This window comes from Bos grunniens, chromosome 8 (assembly GCF_055505025.1).
Source record: "Bos grunniens cultivar Pamir isolate PY7600 chromosome 8, Bosgru_T2T1.0, whole genome shotgun sequence".
NCBI classification, from domain to species: domain Eukaryota; kingdom Metazoa; phylum Chordata; class Mammalia; order Artiodactyla; family Bovidae; genus Bos; species Bos grunniens.
In genome coordinates, this window is record NC_141172.1 from 15575802 (window position 1) to 15592413 (window position 16612).

At 44.3% G+C, this 16612-nt stretch overlaps 1 protein-coding gene across 4 annotated transcripts in view; it reads right to left on the reverse strand.

The window, feature by feature from the left end:
• The window catches only part of TEK (TEK receptor tyrosine kinase), a 106067-nt gene that overhangs the window by 2974 nt on the left and 86481 nt on the right, over positions 1-16612 (reverse strand). For 3 of the 4 annotated variants that reach the window (XM_086414907.1, XM_086414906.1, XM_086414909.1), the window contains 8 exons: positions 15774-15928; positions 13959-14169; positions 11304-11414; positions 9033-9223; positions 8378-8491; positions 3838-3908; positions 2554-2594; positions 968-1064 (listed from right to left, as the gene is read on the reverse strand). In XM_086414907.1, the coding sequence (XP_086271033.1) occupies positions 968-1064; positions 2554-2594; positions 3838-3908; positions 8378-8491; positions 9033-9223; positions 11304-11414; positions 13959-14169; positions 15774-15928 (991 nt within the window). The remainder of the gene's footprint in view (positions 1-967; positions 1065-2553; positions 2595-3837; positions 3909-8377; positions 8492-9032; positions 9224-11303; positions 11415-13958; positions 14170-15773; positions 15929-16612) is intronic. The other variant, XM_086414908.1, reaches the window with a different exon arrangement.

Here is a 16612-nt window from a genome sequence, read left to right on the forward strand (position 1 = left end):
ACAGAGTCATGTCCGAGAGCGGGGCTCAAGATTTCACATGCTTAACAGGCTGGTTTCTCACTGGCAACCATAGTGCACAAAAGGCTCTCAGCTATCAGCCTGGGGTGGTAGAGATTCTAGAAGACTTTATCCTTTAACAGAAGTTTCCTAAGTGAGTTAAAGCAGTGAAAACATCACTCCTTAAAGGTGGGATTCAGGGACTTGGTCCAGTGATGGCTTGAGTGCATTCAGGTTTTCCCACGATGGTCTAGGTTTATATTTTACCCTCATCCACTCTTAGAAGTGGCTTGGTTTGGACAATCAATTCCTTGTTCAGCCTAGAGCCTTGCACTCTTCATATTATGTCATTTAGGCAGCAACGACATCAGTTGGTTCTGGGAATGGCAACATCACTAGAGAAGCATTCTTTCCAGGAATAAGAATATATATTCCTGGAAAATAAGCCCTTTAGAAGCAAGCTTTTATAAAGAAAAGCTTATCTTCTTTAGTGTAACTGCTCTGAAATCTCTACCGTCAAAGTTAGTCTCAAGGTTTCATACATTTATTCATGGATAATTTCATGAATTTATGAATACATGTATTCATAGATTATAATTAAATTCATAAATTATTCATACAAATCTTTTCTGTATGTGTTTCCCCTTCTCATTTCAACCTTAAGATTCAGCCAAGAATCACCACTTTAAATTCCACCTGAATTTCTATGCCTGGAAAACTCTTTATTTCCTGCCCATTGCTTAACAGTCTTAGTTTCAAGGTTCTGAAATCTTGAACTCAAAAATCTTGCTTGAGTTTTCTGAGGGAAATGTCCCCCTAGACACATAGACTCTTGTTTCTGACTGGGATTTGTGTGTGTACACATACATACATATTTGTATGTATCAGATAGCTGCTTCATTACAGTCAGTTCAGGAAACATACAGAGGGGAGCTTAGGACAGAATGGCCCTGAGGGAGGCCTGACTTACACCTCGTCGTCACAGTTTAGCGGCTTCTCCAGTCTGTAGCCCTGGGGCAGCTTCTCGTAGAGTTCTGCACACGTCATCCCACAGTAAGGGGTGCCGCCTGGAAGACAGGAAACGGTGCGCCCTGAGCCCCCCTTGGATGCAGAAGGCACTGTCTCCTGCCCTGGGGCTCTACAGCCAAGGGACTGGAAGAGGGGCGTGAGTCAAGCAACGATAAGCACCCAGAGTCGTCATCCTCTGGGGCAAACCCACTGCACGTCACAGCTGGACTTGGCTACAGACCGTGCCCCCGTGCGGCCACTGCTTCCTTCTGGCCCTTGCTCGTCCCCAAGTCTGTCTACACGCAGCATGTCTCTTGCCATGGTACCAGTGTACCAATGACATGGATCTTTTTCCCAATTGGAATCTGTATTTACATAATGCAATTCCTATTTTATCTATCATAGTTACCATCCCAATGTTAACTAGAAAAGCAATATATTTTTATTGTGGAAAGTACAAAAATAATGAAAAAACTACTTTGAAAAAATCCTGTATGGTCTTTCCAGTTTTTTTTTATGTGTGATATTTATAAAACTGAAATTATGGCTTATGTGAAAATTTTCTGCTTTTTGGCATATACATTTTCACATGGTATTAAATGGCTTTTGACATATATCCAGATGAAAGTGTAATTCAAAAAGATACATGCATCCCTTTGTTAATAGCAGCACTGTTTACAATAGCCAAGTCATAGAAACAATCTAAATGTCCATTTATGGATAAAAGATGTGGTATACACACACACACAGGAATATCACTCAGCCATCAAAAAGAGTGAAATAATGCCATTTGTGACACTATGGATGGGCTTAGAGATTATCCTACTAAGTGAAATAAGTCAAAAAGAGAAAGACAACTGCCGTATTACTCACGTGCAACCTAAAATATGACAAATGAACTTATTTACAAAACAGAAGCAGACTCACAGAGGACAGACTTGTGATTGCCAAGGGGGAAAAGTGATGGGGGAGAGAAGAAATGGAAACTCGGAATCAGCAGAAACAAACGATTACATATAGGATGGATAAACAACAGGTTCTGCTGTATAGCACTGGGAACTATATTTAATATCTTGTGACAAACCATAAGGGAAGCGAATATGGAAAATTATGTACACACATACATAAAACTGAGTCACCTTTGTACAGCAGAAATTAACTTTAAATCAACTATACTTTAATACAATTTAAAAATAAATGGCCTTTGAAAATGTGACTTGTCGTAGCAGTACAATATACTGTCTTAAAGTTGCAGAAGAAAACTTATAACAGCTTTATGACATCTGTGCACACGTGGAGACAACTTAGAATGAAGTTCTTGGCTACCAGGTCATCAGTGTTAAATGTGACTTTAGACACTGGGCTTTCACAAAGAGAGCCATGGGGATAAACACACTCATGCAGGAAACCCGCAAGGTTCTTTTCCCAAGTGGCATCTGTCAGCACCGAATCCGAATGTTACCCATGAAAGGAGATGGTGAAGGAGCACAGGGGGGGCCCACTCCGTTTGTGCAGAGCTTCACCTGGTAGGTGGACAAGGATACTCACCTAAGCTCACAATCTCCCACAGTAACACACCATAGGACCATCTGCAGAAGGGATGAAAGAGAAAACAGTAATCAGCGCACGCGTTGGCCAGTCAGCGTTCTGCCCCCAGAGCTGGGGCAACTGACTCTAGGTCAGAAGAGGGCAAGTTCCATGTCTTTTTCCTAGGATTGGGTCTTACACAGAGCGTGTGTTTATCTCCCCTTTGGCCAATGGAAGGATTGTAACGGGAACACTGGCAAAGCCCCCACTTGCTTTAGGTAGAGAATGCAGGCTGACACTACAGAAAGCAGGGGGTTCTAGGCCAGACAGATTTGCATCCGATCTCATCTCTGTGTGACATGGGACAAGTGACTGGAACTGCTGAGGCCTCTGACTGTATTCTTCCAAAAGTGAGGACACCCATCTCTGCCTCAAAGTTACACAGAGATGACATGAAGGCACACAGAGAGAACACAGTCACCGCCCAACCTCCCCCCATCCCCAGGCATAACAACTCTCCCCCCACCCCACCCCCAAATGAGTCAACCCAACCCTCTGGGCCTGTTCTTCCTCCTGAAAATAGGGAATGTGGGCAAGAGGGCTCAGGTCTCAATCCCAAAACTTCCTCCCCTGCCACCAGCCTGAGACTCGTCACGCAGGCTGCAAACGGAGATGGGCCCTACTGACTGCCTTCTGTGGGGCTTCCCAGGTAGCACTAGTGGTAAAGAACCTGACTGCCAGTGCAGGAGACATAAAAGTTGTGAGTTCAATCCCTGGGTCGGGAAGATCCCCTGGAGCAGGGCATGGCAATCCACTCCCGTACTCTTGCCTGGAGAATCCCATGGACAGAGCAGCCAAGTGGGCCACAGTCCGTCGGGTTGCACAGAGTCGGACACGACTGAAGTGACTTAGCATGTGTGACTGCCTTCTGTCCCTGACACTTCCGACCCCCAGCAGCTACTCTGGGCCACCTCCTCGGATCTAGGTCCTTGTGCCGAAGACAGTCTGGGCAACGGAGTCACAGGAAGGCCAGGATGCCCCTGACTCTTAAGGAAATAAAGAATTAACCACTTGAAGTCACTCCCCGACGTGCAGAAATAAACCCAAAGCCTGCCATCAGGGGAAATCATTTCCTCTGTGGCTTCGTTCAGTCTGTTAATTTATTTCCTGGGCTTAGTGATTAGCTTTATTCCACAGAGGGATGCAATATTCCTGCTTCTCTTCAAAACCTTTGTCAAATGGATATTTTTCTGGGTCCAAAAAAAAAAAAAAAAAAAATCCCTCAGCAGTGAGAGGCTTACTCACACGTCACTGTTGGTCGTATACACACTGTAATTTAGTGACTCGATCGCCATCCAGCGCACGGGGAGTCTTCCCTGGAGAATACAATGTAAGAGGCTGCTTAGGCTCAACAGGGGCCCCTTCCCAAGGCTCATCGGTGGCCTGAAGCTGGGGGGGCTCACCCCAGTTCTCAGGGAGGTCCCCAGACAGAAGGCATGGCAGAGTCGGGATATTTTTGCATGTCCCACCCACAAGTCTGTTTTTTTAAGTTCAAAGTCCTGCAAATTATGTAAGCTCCACTTACCTCAAGGGGTTACTACCACAGTTTCATGTAAAGAAAAATGATGTGTGTGTGTATGTGTGTGTCCTTTCAGTGGTCATACAATTATTCACTTCGTGGCTGTCAGAGGTGCTCAGAGGTTTGAAAAGAGAGATGGGCATAGGAACTGAGGATTAGGCTATAATGTGGGAAAGCCTGAGGTGGTGGGAGGAGACCAAAAGCCTGGAGGAGAGGCTGGAAGGGTTTCCAGGGGAGGAGACACACGAGTTCAGTTCTAGAAGATGTGTAGGTACCACCAGGTGGATGGGGGAGGAAAGAGCACTTCAGGCCAAAGGGCAGAGAGTGCATGTGAGTCAGCTATGTGGTGATGACTTCTACCAATGCAGACCAGGGACGTTCCTCACGTCTACATGCTGTGTTCTCTTCAACATCTGCTCCCTTCTATGTCCTCGCCTCCACCTGCCACCTGTCACTCTCTTCTCCTTCACACTGGGGGATGGGAAGAGCTGTCTGCATTTCCTGTTTGGCCCCTGCTCTCATGTACTCCCGCTTGCTGGCCTCTGACCCCGTATCTCCTAGTTGTTCATTTCCATGCACGCCTTTCCATTCTTTGTGTGACCGCTCTGATATGTCCACATCTGTCTGTCCCTGCTGCTGTCACCTCGGTTCAGGCCACCACCATCTCCACCTGCCTGCTGACAACCACCTCTCCGCTCATCTCCCCGCCTCTGATTCCACTCCCTAATGACCTGTTCTCTGCACCACACTCACTCTAAATGGCGAACCCAAACATGTGGTTCCTGTCCTTAAAATTCTGTACTATCACTCTGGTTACAACATCCCCAGTCCTTAGCTGAATCTCCAAAAGCTGGCATCCAAAGCTTTCAAGACCTTATCCCCACCTCCTCCTCCAGCCTTGAGTTTTAACTCTTCCTCTTTTTTGCATCACCCCCTAGTCATATTGAGTTTCTTTTTTTCATAACTGACTTTCTTAATTCCCCAAAGTTTGGTGCTTTCCTCTGCCTCTCGGTTCTTATATATACACTGCATCCACCAGGTCCTGCACTTCATCCTCACGCCTCCAGTATCTGTGTCACAGTTACTGGAAAGCTTCACTGTGCGTCCTCTGAGCTCCCGAGGGACCTGCACTTTCCTCCTTCTCAGCCTTCTCCACCATTACAGTTGATTGTTATGTGTCTCTGAGCTCTTTGAGGGAGAACACTGTGTCTTAATATTATCCCCAAGCCCAGCACAAGCTGAAACATTGTAGTAATAAATAAATCCACGCTGAGGGGATCAATAGATTAATCAATGGTAGTAAAACCCCAAATCACTTAAGTACATTATTTTGCAACACTTCCAGTACTAGAATCGCCCTGGGAGAAGTAAAAAACTAATGCAGGATGCTCTCTCTACAATAACTGAATCAAAATATCTAAGTGGTAGGACTTGGCACCTGTCTTTTTAAAAGTTTCCCAGACAATCTAGGAATCGACAATCTCTGACTTCCGTAGTAAGCCAGAGAGTAGCCACTCTGCCCTCTGTTGGTAATGTGCTACGTTGCACCCTTCTTGCTGGGAGCTTGCTTCTCTCCAATCCCTTCTCTTTCCTTCCCCTACCTTCACCAAGTCCTTTTCCTCCCCAGACGCCATGCTGCTACTGAACGCTTTGCCCTTCCACTGGGAGATACACTAGAGCCCTAACCAGTGCTCCGCCCCTCTAAGCATTTCCCCTAACCCCATAAGATACAGAAATCCCTGACCTTTATGAAATGTCAAGCAAACCAACCTTAGCCTTGGGGTACTGAGGCAAGTAACCAAAGTAAATGGGTAGGATTATGGAGCTAAACTGTGTTAACCTCTTCTCATCACCACAGGGCTTCCCAGGAGGCACTAGTAGTAACAAACCCACCTGCCAATGCAGGAGCCATAAGAAACACAGGTTCAATCCTTGGGTTAGGAATATCCCCTGGAGTAGGAAATGGCAACTCACTCCAGTATTCTTGCCTGGAAAACCCCATGGACAGAGGAGCCTGGCGGGCCACAATCCATAGGGTCACAAAGAGTTAGACACGGCTAAAGAAACAAACAGTTGGCCAACTGGAGGTGTAGAATTGGTATAGAATTTAAAGGCTCAAGAGACAGTTTTCTATGACAGTTAACCTGGGGTATCCTCTAATGCACATTAATGAAGTCTCTATGTACAGTTGGGAAGGTCCCCTGGAGGAGGAAATGGCAACCCACTCCTATTTTTGCCTAGAGAATCCCATGGACAGAGGAGCCTGCTGGACTATAGTCCATGGGGTCGCAAAAAGTTGGACACGACTGAGCGACTAATACTAATACTTAAAGTGACTTAGCATGCGTGTGGCACTCCCTCTTCACGGCATCCCAACCCCAGAGTGAAGGAAGGCGAGAGATTCTGTAGTGGAAATAAGAGGGTCCCATGTGGCCCAGGAGGAATGGGGAGAGCTGGAGCAGATGGATGAGTGGTGGGTCCTGCTTCTGTAAGACCAGCCCAGCCACTTTCCAGAGAAAGGTCTGCTTTGAGAGGGGCGAATCTGAAAAGTTTAGGGAAAAAACTGTTGCCTGGCAGCCAACCTTCAGGGAGTCACGGGAGACTTCCTGAGGTGCTGATGTCAGTAAGTATCAAGGACAAGGGGCATGGTACTCTCTAAGAACCAAAGGACGCCCACTTCAAACCCTCATCAAAAAAGGGAGTGGAAAGTTCCAAAACGATTAAGTTCACTGTGATCATAACTATGGAAAAGACTGTATGCTTGTGGAAGGAAAAGAGTAAAAATAAATTGTGTCAAGGTTGTGAACTGTGGATCATTTCCTCTTGAAACCATTCTTGAATATTGTTTCTGTGTTATCTTGTCAGTAATTAAATAAGTATATTTAAAAGAAAGGAAACCTAGGCTTGAGGATAAATACAGAAGCTTGAGCCTTGCTAGGAGGCAATTTGATATCTACAAAAGTAAAAAGACTCTCTCTATATGTTACAAGAACTGGAGTCATCCCAAGAAAGCTGAGCCCAAGTAGTGCTGGGAGAGCCATGCCATCAGAGAGACCTACCCAACACGTGCAAAGACTATAGGGTGCGTCAGCCCCAACACCCTGCACTGCCCAACTGCAGGGAAAGCAGAGGGTGGTGGCATGTTGAAAGCCCAGCTAATGTCCAGGGATGTGGCATTTCCAGGGCTTTATGATTCCAGGTGGGCAACAAGAGCATAACAAGTCCAGCTTCTCTCTGCTAACACTGTGAGGCTCCCCTGGGATCTTTTATTTGAAGGTAAAATTTGGCTACTTGGGAGGCTAGATATCATTAGGTGAAAGTGTATTTGATGGGGGCTTGATGAATGAGCAAGCTATGGTTTTTCCTGTGGTCATGTATGGATGTGAGAGTTGGACTATAAAGAAAGCTGAGCACCGAAGAACTGATGCTTTTGAACTGTGGTGTTGGAGAAGACTTTTGAGGATCCCTTGGACTGCAAGAAGATACAACCAGTTCATCCTAAAGGAATCAGTCCTGAATATTCATTGGAAGGACTGATGCTGAAGCTGAAACTCCAATATTTTGGCCACCTGCTGCGAAGAACTGACTCATTTGAAAAGACCCTGATGCTGGGAAAGATTGAAGGCAGGAGGAGAAGGGGATGACAGAGGATGAGATGGTTGGATGGCATCACCAACTCAAGGAGTTGGTGACAGACAGGGAGGCCTGGTGTGCTTCCATCCATGGGGTTGCAAAGAGTCGGACATGACTGAGTGACTGAACTGACGAATGAGCAGAGAACATTCAGAAAAGAGGGAACTCTTATACGAGCATTTACAACTCATGAGTTTCTTTCTAGAGCATCCTTGTGACTTAGGAAACCTCGTTGATTCACTTCTTGAATGTTTTAGAAAGTAGGTTAAACGTCTTTTTCCCCTCATCCTATATTTGCTGTGTAAAAGGGGACTGTGGGAGCTCCCCAGAAGATGCTGAACGAGACCAGACTTGGGGGTCTGTGCTGGATACGGACCCCAGCCCCTCCAGCACGAGGCTTGCATGTTCAACAACTTCACCACGTGTGACAGAGCCTTCTTCACTGGTAAATACAGACCCTCCAGACATTTTAGGTATCAAAACTGAGAATGGACATTTGCTGGGCTGAGGCCTTATGAAATGGCAGAAATGGTCAGGGGCCTCCAGCAGCACAGAAGGATGGAATTCTAAGAGAAGCAACCTAAGGACAGGGAAGGGTGCCCCTGAAAGGGTCTCATCAACATCTGAACTTACCATCGTCTTTTTCACATATACTTCTTGACCTCGGGATAATCCAAAATCGGCTATCTTGGCTACGTAGTTTTCACCAACTAAAATGTTCCTGGCAGCTAGGTCCCTGTGAATAAACTGAAATTAAAAAAACAAAAAAAAGTCATATTTTCAGCATCATATTTGCTTTTTCACTTCATTTTGTTTGCACAAAGAGCAGGAGCTTTGGGAAATCTAGACGACAGTATGAAAAAGTGTTTTTAAAAAGCTACCAGAATCCAGTTTCCTTTAGTTCCTCTTCTAAATGTTCAGTGAGTGGATTCTGCCAAACGACCCACAGGTCTTTGGAGGAGCATTTCAGGAGGAAGCACCAGATCATGCAATATTCCAATGACCATGAAAGGCCTCTGCTTTGTGTGTTATGTGGAGTTACTTGAAGCTAATACTAGTGAAAGCACCTCATCCAAATACATATGATGAGATTCACTAGATAAACACACCATTAGCATGGAACATGAACTTCTATATAACGAGATAGAATATTAACAAACAGAATAAAATTAGGGAGAGTTTGAGAAGGAATTAAGGAAGAGAGGTGAACTGGGAAAAAAAAAATCTAAACTGATACCAGAGAAAATTTTGGAAGAAAGATGCTCAAAGCAAGGTTCCCAGAACAAACCTGTTTTTGGCTCAGGTAGTCCATACCCCGGGCCACATCTGCTGCAAAATGGAGAAGCTGCTGGGAGGACAGTGTGGAGGCAGTGCTGTTGGCGATGGCAAACGCGGGGTCCGTCTCTAGCACTCGGCTCTTTCGCAGGAAGTCCAGGAGGTTGCCATGGGGGGCGTACTCAATGGCCAGGTACAGGTAGCCTGTGGGGCAAGGGAGGAAGCATCACTCTTATCAGTAGCCCTAAACCCCGGTGATATTTCTGAGATGTGCTTTGGTCCTCGGGGACTGCTTATAAAATTCCATTTTATCTTAAAATAACACATCTAGTGGTACCGATATGGGTAATGCTGGGGACAGGAGGGAAACAAGTGACATCATTCCTGCAAAAGGGGGCCATGCCTGCACTCGGGCTTCCCCTCTCCACTCCTACCGAACAGCAGGCTCCCTGAGCGCTTCACCCACTGGGGAACACGGGTAGAATGAAACCAAAGCATCTGCTCCAGATGACCGAGGAGAGCTAGTCCACAGCACCTTTTAGTTTTTATTCTGTATTGACTGAGAACCTAATATGAGCCAGACATGTTATTCCAGTATGAATCCAGCTTCTCCTGGGGTTATTTTTTTAAAACAAACAAATGATTAAATACCCAAAGCAGAAGGACCCAGACTAGGAAACTTTCTCTCTCTCCTGACTTCTGCTCCTTCCTAAAATCCAGACTAAGTCATTAGATTGTTGAGTGCATCACTGGTCAGCAAAATCTAGTGTCAGGGATTGCAATTTTGCTTACAGAAACCAGAAATGTCAACCTTTTAGGAAAAAAATAAAATTTTTCCTAGAGGAAAGTATGGTTCATTGTCTTAGTTTTATTCTAAATAGTTTCCTCCCTTTTCTTTTTTGAATGAGATGAAATCTGCTTTGATAACAATTATTCATCTTTGGAGCCAATGAAAGTATAGTGCTCTCTTTTACTATTTTTTAAAAGTGAATTATTTGGTATATACTTCTTATGTCAAATGAATTTAAACTTCAAAGATATCCTAAGAAAGTGAGGATTCTCAAAAAAGAAAAAAAAAAGCAAGCTTCTAGCACTGAATCCTGCTGTACTATAAGGAAAGATATACCTCAATTCTGGTATGAAGGTATTTTCTCACTTTACTGAACAATCAACCAACTATGTGACAATAGAGGAAACTTTTAAAAGACATATATTCTGTCACTCTAAGTTTTTTTTTTTTTAAACATTCATTTACTGCTGTCCCATGCTGATTACTGTTCTCAGGAAATTGCTCAAAAATAAGTGTCATTACTTCATTATTTAACCTAAGAGACATTATCTGGCTTTTAGAATTACACCCTTATTGGATCACAGAATGATATATTGTTTGAAGTACCAGTATTTTTAGTTTAATAAATTGAGGAAAAGGAAGTAGTCTCTTTTCCATTGTTGGTATTTGTGCTGCAAAGTCAACAAGAGGTTGTAAAGTTTGCAAATAATTACCATGTGGAGCTTTTGCGTTGGAGTAAATTTTTCCATGAGAAATTAAGAGTAAGCATGGATTTAGAGCTGCAAATCCAGGTAGCATGCAGAGGTAAATCCATAGGTTTCTTATTACCTACTCATTCACAGCTAACTCCACACATTACAATAGGAAATACTCAATAAACATTTGAATTAATAATATAATTTGAACTTAAGGGTATGTGTGACATAGGATAGTTGTAAAGAAAGCTTCAATGTAATTGTACAGGGAATTGTTTTGGATAAAAACAAAGTACTATTAGATATAGGCTTATTATTATTTGTTTAACCTAAGTATCACCAGTCCTTTCCCATTACAGTAGATGATTGGCATTCACAGATTTAACATTTGGAGTATTGGTTACTTGGGTTTGGAGGGAGAATGAAAAGTCAACTAAGAAGAACCAACATACTTCACTTTTCCTGGTACAGAGTGCAGCCTCCATCCACCTAGTAGTGACTGAGAAAACCTCTGGATTAGCAAAGATGGGAGCATGTAGGAGCTGTGGGTATCTTTGGGCATTACTAATTGAACTGTATCAGAAGCCAAAAGACTCACCCTTGGGACCCACCTTCAAAAACATTCCACATCTCAGCACAGTCTATTCATGGGGCCAGACATTCAGACTGAAATTGCAACTTAAAAAGTAGGTAGCAATCTTAGATGACTTATCTTTCCTAACTTCAATATGGAATGTGCCTGATTTTCTTTCTTATTTTAAAAAAATCTGGCAGGAGAAACAGGAAAAGAGCATCTTACCACGATGTTCACACGCTCCCAAGAGATTGATGATGTTTGGGTGGTGTCCAAGTTTACAAAGAACCTCCAGTTCCCCAGCAAAGTCCCTGTGGTCATCTTTGGAAGCGTATTCTGGGAAGAAAGTCAAGAGTCGTGACCCCTTTCTGTGATGCCTCATCAGAAACAACTGTACCCCCTGATCCCCATCACCTTCAAGTACACTCAGCTGTCACTGGGTCTGGAAAACGTTAGCGAAATCGAAGAGGTGGCTCTATCACAGGGGCTTGGCTGTCCACATTTTGGGCCAATGCTTCTTGTGGTTGGGGGCTGTCCTGTGGCAAGGAGGATGTTTAGCTGCCCCCCTGACCTGACCCACTAGTTACCAGGAGCCCAACCAAAAATGTACCCACATCACCAAGTGTCCCCCCTGGAAACCAAATCACCTCTGTTTGAGAACCACTGCTGAAGCCCTCAGATATCCAGAGAAATGGTCTGGTTGAGATGGAGCTGTGTCCATTCTCAGACCCTGGCTTTCCAGAGACAAATACGCCAAGGAACAACACCAAAATTTTAGTGAAACATTGCCAGTAGTGAACACATCTTACTTTATTATAATAATTTTACTTTGCTTTTTACATAAACCAGAATAGAATACTGTGCTCAGTTGTGTTCAACTCTTTGCAACGCCATGGACTATAACCCACCAGGCTTCTGTGTCCATGGGATTTTCCAGGCAAGAATACTGGAGTGGGTTGCCATTTCCTTCTCCAGGGGATCTTGCTGATGAAGGGATCAAACCTAGGTCTCCTGCATTTCAGGTGGATTCTTTACCAACTGAGTCACCAGGGAAGCCCACATAAGCCAGACTTGCTGAAAAAATTTAAATTTCAATGACACTTTTAAAGAAGTTGCTTCGTAGTCAGGAAACAGTTGCGTTTCTTTCTGTTCCTGTCATTCTGTCTCTCCATAAGCACTTTGATCAGAGGCAGAATCACCAGTCAGGCTGAAGAGAAAACTCTTTGGCTGATGTGCAACTGGTTGGTCAGCCTTGAGTTGGTGACAGTATGCTATGATTGCTTTTTGAAGAAATAACATTGGGGGAAAGAGTGATAGAGAGCTGGTAGCCATGTGCATGCCTGACCATGCTTGAAAATTATGGGAAGGTTTCATATGGGCTAAGGGGACCCATGAGGCTGACAAGTAACAATTCCAAGTCTAGTACCCTGTTTATACCACAGGAGCCTAAGGGTCAATGCCTCAGGAACATTTTAGAAGCAAAGCTCCTTGTAATAGGTTGTTGGTTCACATCAGTAAGTGCCCTCTTAGCATACATGACTTTTCCTGCAAAACTTTCTGCCCTGGTGCGCTGTTAAGTTATTCTACCTCTTTACATGGACATGAGATGGACAATCAGCTCAGGTCAGATCCCAATCAGCATAGAAACTGATGCTACAAAGTTCTACACCCTCTCCTCTCACCGTTTTTACTGCTTCCTAAAACTCCTGTGACTAAAGTTGGAAAAGGAAAAGGAATTTCTGGATTCTAGTAGGGTTTGTCTGGGTGTGTGTCTGTGTGTGTGTTTTGAAACATTACTGTCTCTGAGCATAAATAATACTGTGTTTATTTTGTTTTGTTCATTTCCTGACATGTGTTTTCTAGCAATGCAGAAAGCAGTGATGGCTTAATAAGATTTAGGGTTAATTGTCATCTTAGGCTTAATGTTGCAGTCAAGAAGAAGGAAAACCCATCAGCAGCCTTAGCAAGTCCTTATTATGGAGCTGCCCAATAAAAGCGGCAATTACATTGCCGGCTCTAATACATCACTTGCCAAGCCTGTGTGCTGTAAAAACAACAGTGCAGCTTCAGAATCAAGTCATCTGTAAACTGCCATTTCACACGCAACAGAAGACAGCTAGTACTGCCAGGGGACAAGTCAATCTGCTTTCTCGGAAGATCTTATTCAATGAGGGCGCCCTAAGCAGTCTTGAACACAACTGGAAAAGATCTAGTTTTGTGACTATAGATCAATGGTTTCTAAGCCTGAGTGTATAGAAGAGCCCCTGAGCAAGTTTAGGGACCCCAATTTTTCCCTGCATCACCCCCAGAAATTTGAATAGATTAGAACCGCAAGGAGGAAAAACTCAAGTAGATGCATTTCTAACTATTTCCAGGAAAGCTGATGTAGATAATGCACGAAGATAGTGATTTGCCAAGCGTGGTCTCCAAATTCTGAGACTCAGCATCCCATGGGAACTAATTAGAAATGCAAGCCCTCTGGCCCTGGGCCAGATTTGCTTAATCAGAAACCATAGGGTGGAGCTGAAGAGTCTGTTTTTTAACAAGTCTCCCAGGCGATTTGGACGCGTGATCAATGCTGAGAACCACTGCATTAAGAGAAACAGTAACGCTTCTTGAAAGTCAGCAGGGTGTGGCAGAGAGTCTGTGTTCTCACATCCCAGTGAATCCAGACAGTGGCGTCTAAACAGCTCATGCCTTCAAGTTTACATCCTGACCCTCAAAGGAAATATCACCTTCAGCTGCACAGGACAGCTCCATCTAACATCATGCCAATGTTTTGTTTAAAAGAATATGAGACCTTAGAGGAAAGATTCAACAGGAAGTCAAACTGTCCCCCCACCCTAGTAAAATGCTGACTTGATGGGGGCATGCACTGACCTTTCATCCTCTTGATGGCAGCGTCCATCCGTAACCCATCCTTCTTGATGCGAGCCTTAAGAACCTGGCCAAAATTACCCTCCCCAATCACATCTTGAAATTTGATGTCATTCCAGTCAAGCACTGGATAAATGGTAGGATCTGGGTTGTTTTTGGCCTTCCTGTTCAGGGCAAGAGTTCCTGAGTTGAACTGCACAGCTGGTTCTTCCCTCTACAAAAATAATGGTTTTGTGTCAGGATTTTTCATAATTTTTAAGGTATATAATACCTTCTGGTTTGTACCCACACTAGGTGAAAAAAAGAAACAGTATACCCAATTCTAGAATGAAGATGGAAATAGGGTTCATCTAATAGGTATCCCATGGACGGAGGAGCCTGGTAGGCTGCAGTCCATGGGGTCGCTAAGAGTTGGGCACGACTGAGAGACTTCACTTTCACTTTTCACTTTCATGCATTGGAGAAGGAAATGGCAACCCACTCCAGTGTTCTTGCCTGGAGAATCCCAGGGACGGGGCAGCCTGGTGGGCTGCCGTCTGTGGGGTCATGCAGAGTCGGACACGACTGAGGTGACTTAGCAGCAGCAGCAATAGGCCCACTTGGATGAAGTGGCAGCCAAAAGAGTTGCATGCCTATGATCCTAGGCCTCAGTGGGAAAGCATGCTACAATCGATTAGTTATGCCTGCAGGGATGAGGGAGGGGAGGATAATAGCATGTATGTCACAACACACACTTGAGTTACTCACACTTGAGGGTCTACCCTGCTGTGAAATGAGCAGCTATTCAGTTCTGGTTTGGTAAAGAACTCAGAGATCTATTTGGAGAAGTCACAGGACATGCCTCTGTGAGAGCTTTTTTCCTAGCTTCATCTTGGTCTCCTTGGCTCTTACTCACTCTCTCCCACTTGTCTTAAAGCTCAGAATCTCTCAAGCCCAAGATAGTGTCTCCTTTTCTCCTGAGTTTCAGTGACTGCTGGCAGTATCAGGACAAAGCATCAGTACCATGATGAGCTCCAGCACTGTCTAACCCCCTGCTGGACCTTCCTCTCTAGTGACAGCCTGAAGGGCATCTCAGGGACTCGTATCAGGAAGATTTACCTCATTTGGAATACGTAACTGTATTCAGTGCTTCATATATAGAATCAGTAAAGTTGGGTACAGATTAATTTTACAGAGCTCGAAATCACAGAGAAATGTTCAGGCTATACTATCTCAAGGATTCAAACGGGGTGCCTGTCAGTAAAGTACGACTTTGTAAACCCTTGCAACTGGTCAAAATTACTAAATGAAAGAAAAAAGTAGTGCCGAGTGCCATGAACTCTGACTGCAGACTGAAGGGTACACAGGGATGGCGATCCACATGTAGATATAATTCATATATATATGGGGGATACTATTAGAAGTACAAAATGGAAACTGGAAATTAAAAAAAAAGTGAAGAAAATTGATCTAGTATCAATATTCATGACTTATCACTCTGAGGTACGGTTCCCCTCATGCCCTTCAACTGACAATAATGGTCAGTTGTTTATATTGCAAGATTACTCTCACTGGTGACTTATCACTAGGATGACTCTATTCTCTTTTTGATGGGGCAGTAATCCTGCTTTAGGCTTAGTTTTCTGCTTAATTATTAAGAGTAACCTTTTCACTCTCAGAATTGTTCTGAATTGGACAAGAACTTATATAGTCATGCTAGTTATCTCCCATTTCATAATGGAAGACAAAAGATGAAACTTGCCTAAGGGAAATACTTCCTTTACAAGTAAATTTTCTGACCCATATCTTTAAAATACTGCTTGGAAGATGAGACACTACCACATTTTGGAAGGCTTGGGCCATTCTCCTTTGGACGTTTGCCCTCTTCAGCTGCAGCATGATCAGAAAGGCCAACAGCACCGTCAGGCAGGTCATTCCCGCTGAGCCGAGGATGGCGATGAGCAGCATCTTCCTGCCTCCGAGGTCTGCGGGTGCTGAGCAGAAGGCAGGAGAAGCAGCAGGTTAGTCTAGATGGGGAGATAGGCCACGACCATTTGCAGAAGTCACAGTGTAATGTGAACATCATGGCAGCCTGAGTCCTGCCACCTAATTGCTAGGTGACCTAGTGCTACTCCGTTATTGTCTGGAACTCACTGGAGGCAAGTCTGACTCACAGGCTGTTAAAAGTTCAAAGGAATGTGCAAAAGGGCTTTTTACAAGTCAACATGCTAATCACCAAAGCTGCTAAGTGCCAAAGAATTGATGCTTTTGAACTGTGGTGTTGGAGAAGACTCTTGAGAGTCCCTTGGACTGCAAGGAGATCCAACCTGTCGATCCTAAAGGAAATCAGTCCTGAATATTCATTGGAAGGACTGATGCTGAAGCTGAAACTCCAATACTTTGGCCACCAGATGTGAAGAATTGACTCATTGGAAAAGACCCTGATGCTGGGAAAGATTGAGGAGGAGAAGGGGATGACAGAGGATGAGATGGTTGGATGGCATCACCGACTTGCTGGATGTGAGTTTGACCAAGCTCCAGGAGTTGGTGATGGACAGGGAGGCCTGGCGTGTTGCAGTCCACAGAGTCACAAAGAGTTGGACACAACTGAGTAACTGAACTGAACTGATGCTAATCAATAATTGTTGCCCTTTGTTCAACTTTCACTTCCAAGTACA